We start from the raw sequence: 17,984 nt of genomic DNA, 5'->3' as shown, positions 1-17,984 counted from the left end.
TAGATGGTTTATTGTAGAAATAAAGGACTCGCTGAAAACTCATTACTTAACCACCATGGATTGGGCAACTCATGTACTGTACTGAATTGCCTCCAGAGTTCCCATAAACCCTTCATTTATGTCACTTGGCTTACCACACACCCTGTTCTATAAGGCCAGAAATTAAGATACGATATCTTAATTCAAATGAAGTCCTACAGGATGAAATTGCTGTACAGTACTTATTGGTTCATCATTTTTAATAAAGATAGGAACCCTCTGAATGCTAAGGATTTCCCTCAGCTGAATTAAATCCTCTGGCTTCAACCAGAATAAAATTTTTAAGGCCATTCATAGTAGTTACTTAAGGCTAACCAAAATCCTTAGTCTGTCAGCATGTTCAGGAGTACAGTTGTAAGTACATTATATCGAGATTCTGAGCAAAACCACCAAAGGGTAATTCTTAGCGATTTTTGGGCTCAAAACACCTTTTCTCTTCAAATTGTAGATCAATATCTAACTACTGTACACTCAAAATAACAGGAAAACATCAAAATTATTCAGTCATTTCAGCAAGTACTGTACCTGGTAATTATCAAAATAAAACTTTGGAATAGGTTAGTACCTGTATTTGTAAATATATTTTAATTTCTAATTATTATTAAAATTCTTAATTGGAAGACATATTTTAAAGTGCAACTACCTAAAATTTTGCTCAATTCATTACAACTCCAATTGTTAATTCATAATCTAAAACTTGGGTAATCTCTATCATAGTTTAGTTATCTTGTGTTCAAAATAAAACACAATAATACATTAAACAGTGTGAGGATAATAAAACATTTTGTTTGTATAAATTTATGTACTGTATTTCCCAAAATTCCAAAAAGTGGAAAAGCTATAATTTTATATTACAGGTACTTCGATAAGCCTGTTCTGCATACTGAACTGTGACAATTGACAATATCTTTGTAGCAGTAAAAAAATAAGCTTAAGACAACCTCACTTTGTCCAAATCAAATGAGCAATGATTATATTGACCCTTAAACTGGCTAAGATTCTCTACTCCGCCTCTATATGCAAAAACATGAAACACCGATGATGGCCACAGTCCCTTCAGCTAACTTCCATTGACGATAGTTGCCATTTCAGGGTTAAGAAACACAAAGCCCATAACAGACTCACCACTACCCTTCTCTCTTTTGACCTGAATCTATAAGACCAGTTCTAGTAATGTACTTAAGTTAATTCTCTACATCGTTGTTTTCTTGTAATAACCAAAGAACAATAAATACTGAAAACTGTCTTGACCTTCCAAGATGGATAATTCTGTTGACAGGAAAAATGGCCTTAAGCACATTAAACAGAAGCCATAGTTTGAGAAGTATTTAATATCCTTCCACATCATTGGCAAATTCACAATACGTATTTTAATGAGGGGAGAGGTAGACATATTTAAAAAAAACAACAAATTTCAAACACCCGCATTATTAAACATCTTCCCTTGAAGAGGGTCGTCATGTTTCAACCTGAGTTTTAAACTAAATGAGTCCTGAGGAACACCGCAGTACTATACTTAACGGGGTGGTGTGGCGGTAAAATTAACTAACTCCAATAAAATTAATTTATAATATTGGAATTAGTTAAACAACACCGCCACACCACCCCGTTAAGTACTGTACTGTGGTGTTCCTCAGGACTCATTTAGTTTAAAACTCAGGTTGAAACACGACGACTCTCTTCAAGGGAAGATGTTATTTAAAAATTTTGGGTGATAATATTTTTCAGAAGGGGCAAAGTTTGAAGAGTGGTCTTGGCTAAGTGAAAGTTTCTATGGCCACACCAGTGCAGACACTCTTGTGATACTATACAGTATATCAACTACAGGGTATAAGGAAACTTTTCATTAAAATTATTAAAGGGTCACCCCTCCTTTATAAACATTGATTTACTTTATGGAAATGGTACTGTATTTCCATTGAGAAATTATACTGGTTTTAAAAGAAACAATTTTAAATGTCAAAATCCTCAACTATACAGGGTGTACTTACAAAATTTACTCCTCAAAAACTATTTCAGGATAGTAGTGGTGGGAACTCTCTCCTAAAGACCTGCTACCAATTGATGTGGCAATCAGGAACTCAAAGATTTTTGTACTTTAAAGTTTGATACTTTGATAAGCTGAAGCATTACAACATTATTTAGATTACAATAGGTGTCAATTCTCTCCCCAAAAGTATGTCAGAAAAAATTCTGCATTACATCTAAATCAAATAAATTATAAATTCCTATTAGTAGAGACATCATATTTTAGTTAGAACTGTAATGACCACCTTTACTGGAGATGTGGGAAGCAGTGATAACTGGTTACAGTTGGGCTACCTCATGTATGTATGCAGCCAAAAGTTTTGTCTGAAAAAAAAAAAAAAAAAAATTAACACCACAATAACAAAGCTTACAAGATTTATCTTATAACATAAAAGAAAGAGTGATCCTGAAATTCCATTCTAAGTCTGAGACTAGAACTAAGTATCTTGTGTTATGCGCTTACTAATAGTAATACAGTGGTCTTCATAATTTGCAAAATACAAATTCATGTTCTTAAATTCACAGGTACTGTACCTCTATTATTTTTTTTTTAATTTTGCCGAAAATGTAACATTCATAATTTGTGGCTAAACGGCAGTTAACTAATTATTGTACAGGTATTTCCATTTTTATAAATTAAATTATAAATCATGATTTAATGTCTTCCAGTACTAACCCATGAATTACACCCAAAAAGTCCTGTCACCTCTCATCCTAAACCACGAACCCCGAGATTCAGACTCGTGAACCCGAAGCAGTAGACACTGATACATTAAGCCCCGTCCACACGATCGAGCAGTGCCCGGCGGGCTTTGCCCGTTTACCAGGCAAATCCTGTGTGTTGTTGTACACACGGGGGTGGTTGGCAGCAGTCATAGTCGGGCGCCGGTAGCTAGTAGGTGGTCGGCAGTGGCGGGTGCGGTACGATCACCAAGGTGTGTCGCAGGAATAATCGCCGGACAGTTAAAGCGAAGAGCATAGCGTTGTGGACTATAATAATTGCTGCTATGTGCAAAAAGAAGAATCAGATGCAGAAAAGGGAATGGTGCAAAAAGTGGCTAGGTCGAAGAAAAGTATTAGGAAGTCATGCCACGATTTTACGTGAACTGCAAGATGGACATGAGCAAGACTTCACCAATTACATGAGAATGGACCCCAACACCTTTCACAAACTTTTAGCAAAAGTGGAACCATATATAAAAAAAAACAGGATACCAATATGAGGGAGAGTATATCTGCAGAGGCTCGTCTAGAGGCAACACTCATATATCTTTCAACTGGGTGCACCTACATATCACTTCAGTATAGAACAAGGATATCAAAACAAAGTTTGTCTCGCATAATACCTGCAACTTGTCAAGCCATGTATGAAGTACTCAAGGAAGATTACTTGCAGGTGAGATTTGTAGTACATAAAAATTCATTGAATAATGGTAGAATTATGATATGCATAGACAGGAAGCTGTGGGACTAGAGTGAGGAGAGCGGCAGGAACGAAGAACACACGAATGTCCTCATTACATAAACAATCTCCCGTTTATTGTCACGACAATAATGTACATTGCATAAGCTTATTTGGTTATACACTGGACATCTGGACCGAGCGGGGAACATATACGTATCACATTTGCAGTACTCAGAGTCGTCGCTCTATATCCGGCAGCAAACCACCAGGCAGGCGGACCATGATTTCGCTCCACGACGGGCACGGGCGCTCCGCTGGTTTGCCCTCCAATTTTGCCCGATAACGGGCATTTAGCGCGTGCCCGCCGGGCACTGCTCGATCGTGTGGACGGGCCTTTAGTCTGTCCATAAAGGCTTTGGATTCAAGAGTCTGAATCTCGGGGTTCATGGTTCAGGATGAGAGGCGACACGACTTTTTTGGGTGATTGTACTGTACCATGCCAGTTAGACTACAGAAAACTATATCATCATAACAGCTGATAGATAAAAATGAAATACAGTTTTGGTTTCAGCATAAGGTTTGCTAGACAGAAAATGGTTAGTGGCACCACTAACCCCGTCCCTCATTTGGATGTTTGTAACAATTATTTTCTTGTAATTCTGGTAAATGAAATGAAGTTTTTCAGTTATGAAACTACACTGTAATTATGGAATTCAATTTAATAACAATCACCACATCTAAATATCTGTATTTAAGTTTATTTATTTATTTTTCTAAATCAGCAACCCACAAATAATTGTAGGTAAGATCCACATGCCAAGTGAGGTATACCAAAAGTCATATTTAAGTTTAGTTCTTTTTTTTACATTATTTCATTGGTGTCATTAACAAAGCACGTAATCATCTTAACTTCTAATACTATATAATGGCATCCAACCCCCCACCTCTTCATTACTTACCCCCTCAATGTAGTTCCTTATGTCGATCTTCTCATTCTGGGAGTGAGCTCCATCATCACAAGCTCCCATGGGCAGCAGCATCACATTCTTTCCAGTCACCTCCTATAAAATATAATTACTGCACTCAGAATTCACAATAGCGCACACACACACACAGGTAAGTACTGAAGAGAAGAGGAATGGGGATGTATATAAACATGCTTCTTTAGGGTAAATGTACTATACTGACCATTTTTACTTTATAATCATAATGTCAAAATAAAGCATTTCATTTAATGAGTTAGTAGTTGTCTTCTATCTTCCAGGCCTTTGTGTTATACTTCTGACAACCCAAGTCTTTCAACTCATTAAATATTCACTTTTAGCATAAGGAGAATACCCTGTATATGAAAACCCATCATCCTGTATGTTATAAGCGACACATATCTCAAAAAGACCTCCACGTTAATACCCATTGCCATTTGGTACACAGTATAAGTTGTTAAAACTGTACTGGGCAGTATATTGTAACACAGCAACTTAATCACATAAGCTCCACCCTGCAGTAAAGCTAAGGGGGACCAAGACCAGATTTTGTGATTAGAATACCTGTATAAATTTTTTTAAATAAAATCTAATGCACAAATATTAAAAAACCTACTACTGTACTTATTCTCCCACCTGGGAAATATTTGCAATACAGGTACAGTAAACCCTCGCCAATTTGAACCCCCACAATTCTCAAGACACTTTTTCATCCATCTGACAACATAAAAAATGGACAGGCGGGTGTAAGTCTCCCTAAAGGTTCTAAAAGCTTCCTCGGCTGCAAATGAAAATTCTTGAAATTTCTCAAGTCTTGACGTACGTATGTGGCATGAGTAACTCTCAGGTTGTGTAGTGAGAAGTGAAGTGGTAGTGTAGTAGATATGATGTGATTGTGTAATGGATATACAGTGTAACTCTAATGGATATGCTGTGGATTTTCAGTGGAGATAATGTGGATATTTGGTGGAGATGATGTGGATCAGTGGGTATATAGTCAAGTGCTGAATTCACATCCACTGTGTAGTCAGGTGCATGTGAAGACTTCCTTATCAAAGCTTCCCATGCACTGCAGAGGTCCCACATCTCCCAGGCATTGTTTGTCAGTCTCACCTAAGTGTTCATTAGTGCAAAGTGTATAATATTTATTTTTAAAATGTCTTTCCTATTGTTATACAGGTACTGTACATAATAGCTATGTATTGAAATCTCTCAAGATACTTGACACAGACTTTCCCTTCCATCTCAGACTATTACCCTTAGATTCTCAAACGTTAGATCAGACTCGGACGTCTCCTCCTATCTCGGACTAAATTGCCCTCAGATCTCAGACCTAGATTGGACTCTTAGCCTACTTGAATAATTGGCCTTCTCTGACTGCCCTTTTCCCCAATTAGTCCGAGTTGGCGAGGTTTTACTGTACAGCACAGTATACGGATTACTATTGCTCTCATGAACTAAAATATCTTATTACTCTGAGTAAACATTTACAGGTAATAAAAATGTTACACTAGTACTTTCAGTGCATGGTTTCAAACAGTTAACTTTATATTTACCGGTACAGTACTCCTTTCATTATAATGTACACGGTAACCGAAATGAACATTCAAATATTAGCAATACATAACTGTATTCTTTAGTGTATCCTTAATGAAAATTTTTTTTATAATAAATGCAGCATTATTTCACTGGCATTTTGGAAAGTAGAAGTGCTTTAATGAAGGAAATTATCATAATTTACAAAAATAGATATAACACACTGAGAAGTAATTACTGTAAACAAAGAGAGTAGCCATATGACTAATGGTTGACATTCTAATAAAAAGGTGAAATAATTACTAACACTCACCTGGAGATTTATTGTAATAGGAATTGAGCCACCTTCTCTGGTGAGGTCTGGCTCAACCCCATATACTAACTGAGTGGCTCTCCTGCCAGCCTGGAAGTTACCATGGCTTGGATCTGCACTCCAAGCTGGAGAACTGCCCTCCAGCTCTATTACCTGCAATGACCCACAATCTAACACAGCAAATCTTTACCTGGAGCACCAGGGTGACAGGGATTGACCCTCCCTCACGTGTCATGTCTGGTTCAACCTTGTAAACCAACTTGGTGGCCTTCCGCCCAGCCTCATAGTTGGGGTGGCTAGTGTCCGACATCCAACAACGACCACCATGGAGGAAACTAGCCTGAGGACCATAGTGCACCTATTACTTTCCTTACATATCACTAGGTACAGGTATAACTTTGCATGGGAACCTTAAAAAATGGGTAACATATCCTTTTTTCTAACATGTTACCAACTATTTAAAGTCCCAGTACAAAATACCTCTCTGTACCTAATAAGAATATACCCTGTACATACAAGCACACCTGCATTGTGAGGATGATTGGTATGGAACAGCCATCCCTGGTCATGTCTGGATCTACCCCATAAGCCATGTATATGGCTCTCTTCCCAGCCTGGATGTGTGGGTGGCCAGGATCTGTCACCCAGTGATTACCACTGTGGTTTAGGTATGCCTGTAATACACAATTCATCTTCTGTATGGCATTAACACATACATACATCCAATATTTAAGAAAGATATTTTTAGTTAAAATAAAATACTGAATGGTTAATATTCCTAATCTATTAAAGATTCTATGGACTGAAATTAAATCAAGATTTAGGAGATGAAACAAAGTTGGAATACTTGTGAACACAAAGTTTTGAACCCACTAATGGTTCAAATAAAACTAACACTTTAAGTTGTGAACACTATAAAACTGAGATTAACAATACTTATAACTTTACCCCTCGGTGCTCACGGATGAGTATACGCACTATGTATGAGTGGCATTGTTGGTCATGGACGTTTATAAACGTTCTAGAGTTTTGAGCTTCATTATCATGCGAAATGAATGGGGATTGTTAAATTCTGTTTAAATGCGTATCTCACATCTCATCTTGGCCCACTTGCACTAATGTGTAGGTCACATGACCCAGCCTCAGTTGCACACATCACTCTGTCACCCATGACCAGATTGAAGATATTGTTTTCAATGAGAGAAATGAAAGTGGTAGTAATATCGATTATGAAGCCACTCTGGTGAAATTGATTTAATAGAAATAACCATACACTTGGCTGCTGAATTTATTTTAGATGAACGAAGAGTTTTTTTTGGATGTACAATCATACCTTGGCAAGGGACACTTACTGTACTGTGACAACTATTACACAAGTCCCGTGTTGTTCCAATACTTACAAGATGTGCAGACCTAAGTGAATTGCTATGCCATACTCCCCCCAACAAAAAAATGAATCATAACCAAGTCATCCACAGGAAGGTACACAAATGCCTTTCAGTGTCATGGTGTACAGGAAGGTACACAAATGCCTTTCAGTGTCATGGTGTGATAAGAACTAAGTGATTATCCATCTACATTGTGAAGCAACTTTTGGCTGTCCACCAGCCATGTGACCCTACAGTCCATCTGGTCCCAGCAACACAATGCCTGAATACCCACTAGTTTGCTCACTTCCTGGACTGTATACCTCCTACAGTATCAAAAGGAGAAAATGCCAGGTGTCACATGTGAAAATTTTTTGACACCTGGGCACAGGTCACTGACCCACATCAATGCCTGGGGGATGATGATAATAATAATAATAATAATAATAATAATAATAATAATAATAATAATAATAATAATAATAATAATACATAGTAAATAAAATTTATAATGAAAAATTATAAATTAAATAATAATGATAATAATAAACCTCTCTTACAGCAACCATATTTTTTTCTATTAACCAGCACCTCCCTGGTCCCATAGGTACTGGATACGAAACATTTATTGTGGGTGCGTGCATGTGTGTAGATTTAAGAGTAAACAAAAATACAAAAAATGCCTTACCTTCATCTTGTTTGGACTGTTGCGCTTTTGCCATTGCTTGTTTAGGTAGTCAATGGTCACCTTTGAGACAGACTCGGGGGTCTGGTTAGGAACAATGCGAATACTAAATTTACCAATGACCCTTTTGGGGATGACTGTTTTAGCTCCAGGCTCACTGAATGCTCCCTCAATACCATGAAGAGAGAGGGAAGGGTTCCTCCACCTTGCCATCAAAGTCTTAATCTGAAAAGGTACTTTACTTGTTTTATTTAATTTCATATATATTTTCTTACAATTGAAACCTACACAAACATGTGAACCATTGGTCATAACTTAATAAGTTCACATTATAGAAACTCTTCACCACCGTTATCTTCTCATGACCAAAAATAAATTTTTTCCAAGAGAATGTTTTCAGGGGTGATTTAACTCACAGAAGTTATGACAATACAAAGAACAATAAAGAATAAACAAGCAGTAGCTTACCTTGTCCTTGCCATGAACCAGTCGCCCGTGTCCCAGGTCATTACGATAGTCTTCCACATCAAAATCAATATTCTTATACAGTTTTTCTTCTTCAGCTGTTACTGGTACTACTTCATCCATTATGCCTGTAAGCATGATTAGATTATGAATTAGTAGGATTTATTAGCAATTATCAAACTAAATGAACACTCCATAATATTAATCCACTTCAAAATCTTGCCTGTGATGCCTGTGTTGGATGATGGCATCCCTCAGAATTTTCTCAGAGATTATGCATATATGGAATGTTAGGCTGATTGGCCTGTAGTTTTCTGATGCACTTTTTCAATCCTTCTAGTACAGTGCACTGGTATACTTTGGTAATTTTGACTGATTTCCAGTCCCCCAGGCACTTTACTTTGATCTAAGGATTTCCCAAATAAGAATCATAGTGGAGTGCAAATCTCATTTTCCCCCTCCTTTATCACCTTGGTCTATGTTTTTTCCACTCTAGGAGATTTGAATTCTTTCAAGCAAGCTATTTTCCTTTTGATGATATCTTTTGTATAATTGCTATCTCTCTTAATTAATTTTCCACCCCTGAGGTACAGTAGCAGCTATACATTCTCTTAGGTACTGTATACTCTATGTTTATTTTTGCCCTTAGTTATTCACCACCTGGCACAGGTTAAACCTTATAAGCTCTGGAAACATACTGGTTACTTCCCAGACAAGCCATTATCTATTCACACTATGAAAAAAAGATCAAAAGTGAGAAACAAAATATGTATGTTGTGTTGTCAACAGTAAGAGAAACAATTGAAACCCTGCGATTGTGTGTAAATAAGGCAGAAAGTCAGATCAGCAACCTGGGACTTGGTCACAATTTTCGTGATGCCATGTGGCAGCAGGGCCTACCATTAGACAATACATTATTATTCCAATATCTTCCCAGGCGGTAGTACCTCCCTGTTTGGTAGCTACCTTGAATGAGGCATGCAAAAACAAAGTTTTCTTTTCTATAAAAATACCATCTTTGTTTCCAGTTTTATTTCAGAATATTAAAATCCAAAGCTTAATTTCTCTACTTGTTTAGCTTGCTCAACCACAATTTATGCTATTCCATCTTTATTGAGGTTTTGTGAAACCTTTCTTGTTCTAGCAATGGCTTACACTGGTGGTTTTGTGAGTGAATGATACAGGAAACATCTCATTTAGGCTAAAATAGACAAAAGAGTGAGGAGCAAATCTTCAACTTGGGTTCCAGTAATCAGCACCACACAGCTTTGCCTTTACCTTTTATCTTTAACTTTTATAGAAAACAGGGCATTGGTTGAATACTTGTGCACACAAGGCAGAAGAGAGATTAGTAGCCCTAGATTCACAGGAGTGGGACCCTGGCCAATTTTGGAACAGTGATTACCATAATGAGCAGGAAAATGTCATGAAATACCTAGTGCAAGGTATGTACTAAAAAGGAATTATGACAAAGGTAAAAAAAAATCCAATAACTAAGCACAACACAGTTCCAAGGCCACTCCCAAAAAATCTCTTCCCTAAACAAGTCATACTATTCTCCCACTTCCTGACCACATAACTGTCATACAAAATAAGGAATTTCAACACCAAGGACTGTTTCACCATATATCATTAATTCCCCAGTACTGTTTATGTCAAGTCTACAAAATATGAGAACATTAATAAAAATATATTTTCTTACCAGGAATCTGAATGTTGCCCTTATTATCCAGGAGTGTGTTCATTAAGTAGACAAGGTCGGCCATGGCCTCATGCACAGTTCCTCCAAACACACCTGAATGCAAGTCCTTGGTACAGCATTCAATCTGCAAATGTTTACCTATCAGAACCTATCTTCTATATCCAAGATGGCGTAAAAAATCTTCTCTGTTGTATGAAAGCCATCTTACTTTACTTCTACTCCAAGATGGAAGTTTTCTTCAAACATAATACCGTTTATAGATATGCAATGTAAAGTAGCTAGCAAAACCTAAACTTAATCCATGGACAGTAGAACTTTGCCTCAATGCAGAAGTAGCAGATACCACGTAGACCATAAGTGATGCAGGGCTTGCTCTTGCCTAACCAGTAGTTGTCAGAGATGCAAACATAGTCGGTTCCAGCCAAAAATTTGTCTTTTTGTGCTTTAAGAAGATCTTCAAGACCTTCAGAGCCTGATTCTTCCATGCCCTCAAACACAAACTGTTAAAATAAGAATAAAAAATTAATATACAATAATTCACACTGACCTGAGCCATTAACAAAGTAATGTATATCATACCACAGAACCTCATTTTCCTTAATGAGTTTAATGCAGAATTTTGTGCTAAATTGGCATATGAAGCAAAGTGAATTATTGTAAATACAAAGCAGTAAGACATGTGGAATATTGGTAATAAAGTTAGGTAATAATGGAGGACTGATCATGAATTCTTTTTCTGGAAAAGTCTGATGCCAGGCCAGGGGCAGAAAGATAAACCATTGCAAAATGCTCTGCTCGCCTTGCTCCATGCAATGATTTATGCTTGGCCATTCATACCTTTGTTTTTTCACTGCAAAGAATTTCAAAAAAAAATTATATTGTACAGTACCTTAATATCAGTTTTTTTTCCAACAACATGCTGTTCAACATGGAATCCATTATTATAAAAGAATTTCTGAATTAAGAATAAATAAATAATTCACTATCACAGTCAAGGCAAACAATATGATGCAATTGGTTGAAAAACAATGACTGTGTGTGGCAGAAGAGCACAAACCAGTAAACTCCCAAAATCGTGCTTGAATCTTGGTGCACATGTTAAAAGAAAAACTGAGTGGATTCTAGAGCTATACAAATATTGAATTTCAGATTGTTGAGTTTTGACCGCATTGTCATGTGATTAAGTAATCTTAATTTTTTTTTACCCCTTTGGGGCACCTAATCTACACATTCAAGCAAAAAAATAAATAAAATGGCAATAAGTCAGGTACTGTATCAAGACCAGAAAGTTAGTTTTGGAGCCACCCTGAGAGGCATAATCAATTGCAATACAATATGTAGACAAAAAAAATAAAAAATTATATATATATATATATATATATATATATATATATATATATATATATATATATATATATATATATATATCACGACCCTTTACCTTAATGTTGACTGGAACTGTCTGGCCTGTCTTCTGGTATGCTTCAACTGCATGTATCCAGCCTATGACTGGACCTTTGTCGTCAGATGAACCACGACCATATAGCTTTCCATTTTTCTCAGTCAAGACAAAAGGCTCAGTACTCCAACCATCCTCCTGAAGTAAAACATAAAATATACAATGCTATAATAACAGTACAGTGGTCCCTCGGTAAACGAACTGCCTCCCATAAAATTCTTAAATTCGGTTAACGAACAAAAATTCGGTTAGCGAACAAAAATTCGGTTAACGAATTTCTTACGAACGGACCTCAACATGTTTTCACTTGCACTGGCCGGTCAACCAGCTTTAGTATTAGTCCGCCAATACATTAATCGGTTCTAGGGCTTAAATTCCTTACTATTTTAGTAAATATCAAGAAGTTTATACTATTCAATAATTTTAAAAGTTTAATATTCAATTTTTTAGTCATTTTAACAATTATTGTACATAATTGAAGGTAAAGTGACTAGTTTAATGCGCGGCATCCAGCCTCTTAACACAGCAAACAGGCGTTAGTCTCTCTCTGTTTTCACTGGAGGTAACATCTTGCTTGACACTCTCTTCAACTAAACGCTTTTTTTCTGTGTTTCCAAGCAAATTATTGGCCATTTTGAAATATATTTTACATATTGACAATATATAATGCAGTGCAGTGTTGATTTAAAGAAAAAATCTTGAAATACACCAAGAGAACTAAAATTTTATGGGTGAAATGGTGCCATGGGGTGACTTCTCTTCCACCCCAATGCCTTCTCTTCTGCCTTCTCCTCCACCCCCATTCTAATCATCATCATCATCATCCAGGAGCCTTCTACATACACACCTCAAAGTAAGTGAACTTTTCTACCATTTTTGTTGAATTTAGGCAATTTTCGGTGAGCTGGAACCAAAAACCCATTGAAACAATGGTTTCGGTGAACGAATTTTTCGGTTAACGAACAACCTGCTGGAACGGATTGTGTTCGTTAACCGAGGGACCACTGTAGTTTATATATCCCTTTTTTCTATCTACTTTTTCATACTGCAGTACTGTATAAACCAAATGGTTCACTCTCATTCAGCCCCCAGATTCTTCTTCTACTGTACACTCATTTCTCTCAGATGCATACTTATTCTCATGCTATATAAAAACTTCACCAGGCATTTTGATTTACAAATTTGTTCAAATAAAGGTACAAGTTAACATGTTGATTAAGAAGGTAAAGGACAATTCACAAAATTTTTAAAGGTAGAATATCTCCGAGCAAGTGAGCTATCTGATGGTATACTTGGGGTCAGTAACTGTAATCAGCCCCTCGTCCATCTTCAGAACACTTAAAAAAAACTAATATCCAAGAGTGAAGTAACTGAAACATGTTGGAACATACACTAATTGCATTATGATTCTAATACACATACTGTAGTCTATAGTTCAAGTTAATTTACCATTTTACTGAGAAGACTTAGGAAAACCCAATTAATCAGGGAATTGTACGACACACTCATGAAACAAAAATAATGACCTTGAACAGTATAACCCCAAGATGAGATGACTAACCAAAGATAACTACACTATCACATCAGTCAAGATTAGACAGCCCCTATGACCTGAACACAAGCTCCACCGAAATGGGATTTGATAAATCAGTTAGGTAGTATAATATTCGCCTATGTCTGACATTTGATAAGAAAATATAGTTTCTCAAATTTAAAAAGAAGATATTAATCAAGGTGACTTCTAATAAGAAAACAGGTTTAGTTCCTGAAGACTACCAATGAGTACCAACCTCCAAAATTATGACTTCTTTTTAAACAAACATATGGAGACCTGAAATCCATTCTCCAACCCATACTCAGGTAGCTCTCAAAAAAAAAGCGCAACTTATTTGAGAGCATCATATCTACTGGGATTGGTCCTCTAAAATGTTAGCCACAATTAATCTGTTGATTATTCATGGTAATGTATACCATTCACCCTTCTTTGTCCCCCTCCACTGTTAGCATCAGTACTGCCTTATCCGTACTGCACTTAACTCTTTTGGTGCAAGTAATTAATATAGTACAGTATTCGATACAAGTCTTACCAGTAGTGCAGGTTGTACATCCAGATGACCATAGACGCACAGTGTTTTTTTCTTGGGATCAGTACCCAGCTGGCCAAAGAGAACAGGTGGTAGTGGAATCTTGCTTCCATTCGGTTGAGTCTGAAAAATATCTTATTATATTCTATGCCAAGAAAAACAAATTTAATTCACCGCACTTTATTTTACATCTGACACATGAAATGTTGGTGTGAAGACAATGGAGATGTAAAAGAATATGATTAAAGTAAGTGGGAGAACTTGGGTTATCTCTGAACTGTGTTAAGTTAAGTGAATATTTCATATGGTAGCTGTTTAATGATATACCAAATAGACATTTTATAAAACCAGGTTCTGCAATATTCTGTTCAGTACTTCTACGGTGATCCCTCGGTTAACGAATTACCTTCCATAAGATTCTTAACTTCGGTTAACGAGCATTCCCTCGATTAACGAATTCCTTACGAGCGCCCCTCAACATGTTTTCGCTTGCACACTAGCTGTCATATTAGTCCGCCAATACAGTAATCGGTTCTAGGGCTTATATTCCTTACTATTTTAGTAAATAGCAAGAAGTTTGTACTATTCAATAATTTTAAAAGTCTTTATATTAAAATTTTTAGTCATTTTAACAATTATTTAACATAATTTAAGTACAGGGAAACTAATTTTTAGCGCACCAAACAGCCTGTCAACACACCATACAGGCGTCAGTCTCTGTCTTTTCAGTGGAGATAACATCTTGCTTCAGACTCTCTTCAACATAAACGCTTTTTATCTGTGTTTCCAGTCAAATTATTGGTTATTTTGAAATTTATTTTACTTATTGACAATATATAATGCAGTGTAGTGTTGATTTAAAGAAAATAATCTTTAATTAAACCAAGTGAACTAAAATTTTATGGGTAAAATGGCGCCATGAGGTGACTTCTCTTCCACCCCAATGCCTTCTCTTCTCCCTTCTCCTCCATCCCCATTGTAATTCCCATCATCATCATCATCCAGGAGCCTTCTACATACACACCTCAAAGTAAGTGTACTTAACTACCTTTTTTGCTGACTTTAGACAATTTTCGGTGAGCTGGAACCAATTACCCAAAAACCCATTGAAACAATGGTTTCGGTTAACGAATTTTTCAGTTAACGAACAACCTTCAAGAACAAATTGTGCTCGTTAACCAAGGGACCACTGAATATATATATTCTATAAAGTTTTTATATTTTACCTGACAAATGTCAGATGAATTTATTCAGGTCAGGGGATACCCCATACACAAGGGGTTAATAAGGGAAATAGGACACTATAGAATTAACTAACCCCTACAGTGACACATGTTTGTGTATACCATGTACAGTTGCAGAAATGTGTTCCCACACCCCTTGTGGTAGCCCATGTTTCCAAACAGCCAACCTATATGACCTATAGCAAATCTATCCACCAATCACACCCGTCGTTATACGACCAATACCCATTCATTCATAAATGGTGATACTACTACTGCAACATTGCTGTTTGGGGACACAGGTTACCACAGGGAGCGGAGGACGATATTTCCGCAACCGTACACTGCAATATTATAGTCACAGTATAAAATTATTACCTGTGCTGTACAAATATTTTATATTATCAATATAATTTTATGTCAAATTTTCAGATGAGTACTGTACCTGAAGGCCAATGTCATGCAGCTGACACTTGGCACCGAGAGCCTCCAGCCTTGTCTTGGCCCATTCCATCTGCTTCTGTATCTCGCCCCGCTTATGTGGCCAAGCAGAAACTGACTCTATAGCTACTGCCTCTCGCAGCACATCAATAAAGCGTGTCTTGTTGTCATCAACATACCTGCAATGTACACACACCAATTTTAGTATCAGCAAGTTATACAAAAAAGTTCTTGGTAATTATCCCACAAACACCAGCAAATGATTTACCAGGGTAAGCATGATTTTTTTTTACACAGTTTTTCTTGCTTAATACAGAAGTGACAGCAAAAGCTTGAAGATATGTATAATTACTGACTTATGACCCTTCATACCATTAACCTAAAAAAATGGGCTTCAAAGCAGAAGGAAAATGTGGAGGTAAAAACATAACTAAACGAACCGTGTTTTACCCTGCAATTTCCCTCATCCTTCATGCCCTGCCCAATACATGTGATTTATGATTGTAGATCGAGAAAAACTAAAAAAAAATAAAAATTATATATATATATATATATATATATATATATATATATATCAAATGAAAAATTGTTGCCTAGTTTAAAATATTTACTATACTGAAGAACATCTGTGGAAAAAATTAACAAAATCGAACAACTCCTTTTTGTGGTAGCGGTTTTCTCATAAAATGCCAAAAACAAAAGCAGAAAATTTGTAACTCCTGTGAGAGTCGTTCTTTATCATATCACAAGTTATCTGTGCTTGTGGAGGTTAAAGACCATCTCCAACCATCAACATGGGCCAGGGGTGGATCCAGGGGGTCTGGACCCCCTTTTCATCAGAAAATTCCATACTTTTTCTTTAATGCTGTATTATACTCAGGAGATTTTGTATAGTGAAGAGTAATTACTATTGACCTCAGAATACCTCCTAATGTCAACTGCACATGGCTTCAAAATTGCCTCAAAATGCACAAGATATTGGTCAGACTTAAAAAAATAAATAAATAAATAAAAATCTGTGGGCCCCCCCCAGCTGGGTGGGCTCGCTGTGCTTGCCATGTTCCCCCACCCACAACTTCGAGGACCCCCCTTTTGATATTCCTGGATGACCCCCAGTGGACTAGTTGGCAGGCCGTGTAAGTGCTAAAAATGCGGCAGAGATGTGACCGATTATATCTGCACTTTATAGATCGACTAGCAGAAACGCTCATTCGTTAGGCCACAGTAGGACGCCACCCTCCGGGAGGCTCCACATTGTCTCACCGCTCAGTCCCCAAAACTTCTTCCATCAATAGTTCATTAACGGTGTATGTACGTTCCACCATGTTTTTCACTACAACGGTACAGCAAAATATATTTTTTTAGCATTAAACTGTTATTATTTTACTGTCTAATCATCACTACATATAACACCACCCATCATCACTACATATAACATCATCTATCATCACTACATATAACACCATCCATCATCACTACATATAACATCTATCAACACTACATATAACACCATCCATTATCACTACACATAACACCATCCACCATCACTACAGATCGGTAAAGTAATGTCCGAGATTCAAGTGAGAACACACAAACAAATAAACAAATATACTGTACTTCTTTGTTTTATATAGATATAAGATATGCCCACACTGTGCATAGGGCAGCTTAGACTACACTGTCTACGTACAGTACTGCGAAACCAACGTAAATCTGCCTATATAAACTTGCATGGCGATTCTTCTGAACATCTATCCATTAAAGAAGAAACTTATGTAAGAGTACTAGATAATTTCAACCAACAAATCAAGTGAAAATCAACGGCTAACATTTCCAAAAATCTTACTTGAAAATTTTGGTAAGGTTGTCTGGAACTGCCATGATTGGAGAATGCAGTAAAGCTTCAGAGGAGAAAGCCTGTGCGTCCAGCTGCCACCGTTCCACCTGCCACTGTGAGCCCTGCACCTCCTGCCACACTCCTGTCAGTGGGGATGTGATGCCGCCCCCACGCTTTGCCAAGTCACCGGTTGTCAGCTGACTCCCTTACACTGCTGCCGCTGTTCTCGCTAAGTTCTGAAACATCTGAACGTGCTCATTTTTTTTTAATTTTCAAACCGTAGTAAACAGCAAGCCCACAAGCTGCTTCATCGCTGCCAAATCCACTTATTTCTCAGTATTTAATGTATTATACTATATATATACTGTATATATATACCACAAGTGAATATCATAGCTCGACAGACGAGAATATCGC

At 36.9% G+C, this 17,984-nt stretch overlaps 1 protein-coding gene across 3 annotated transcripts; it reads right to left on the bottom strand.

The window, feature by feature from the left end:
* Positions 1-1,885: 1,885 nt before the first annotated feature.
* Positions 1,886-17,776, bottom strand: LOC121878563 (cytosolic non-specific dipeptidase-like). Of its 3 annotated transcripts, none has more exons than XM_042384894.1 (11): positions 17,577-17,776; positions 15,735-15,909; positions 14,070-14,189; positions 11,965-12,120; positions 10,844-11,023; positions 10,524-10,647; positions 8,825-8,949; positions 8,360-8,581; positions 6,829-6,978; positions 4,432-4,533; positions 1,886-2,391 (listed from the first exon to the last, which is right to left on the bottom strand). In XM_042384894.1, the coding sequence occupies exons 1-11, from the start codon at positions 17,609-17,611 to the stop codon at positions 2,347-2,349; spliced, it is 1,434 nt and encodes a 477-aa protein (XP_042240828.1). In that variant the 5' UTR covers positions 17,612-17,776; the 3' UTR covers positions 1,886-2,346. The 3 variants fall into 3 exon arrangements, with proteins under 3 accessions (XP_042240828.1, XP_042240826.1, XP_042240827.1); XM_042384892.1 differs by lacking the exon at positions 6,829-6,978 and adding an exon at positions 6,305-6,457; XM_042384893.1 differs by lacking the exon at positions 6,829-6,978 and adding an exon at positions 6,495-6,644 and having other exon boundaries at positions 17,577-17,773.
* Between the last annotated feature and the right edge of the window lie 208 nt (positions 17,777-17,984).

The sequence above is a fragment of the Homarus americanus genome, unplaced genomic scaffold (assembly GCF_018991925.1).
Source record: "Homarus americanus isolate GMGI-L3 unplaced genomic scaffold, GMGI_Hamer_2.0 scaffold41027, whole genome shotgun sequence".
Taxonomy (NCBI): domain Eukaryota; kingdom Metazoa; phylum Arthropoda; class Malacostraca; order Decapoda; family Nephropidae; genus Homarus; species Homarus americanus.
The sequence above is the reverse complement of the archived record's forward strand: the minus strand, read 5'-3'. Positions and strand labels throughout refer to the sequence as shown.

Bases quoted from the DNA above. Each gene is read 5' to 3' on its own strand.
- LOC121878563 (XM_042384892.1), bottom strand. From the start codon at position 17,611: ATGGCAGTTCCAGACAACCTTACCAAAATTTTCAA. The intron at 11,024-11,964 runs GTAAAGGGTCGT...TTATTTTAACAG, and splicing joins CAGTTCCAGTCAACATTAAG to TTTGTGTTTGAGGGCATGGA. The intron at 6,458-8,359 runs GTAAGGCATTTT...GGGTCATTGCAG, and splicing joins ACAGTCCAAACAAGATGAAG to GTAATAGAGCTGGAGGGCAG.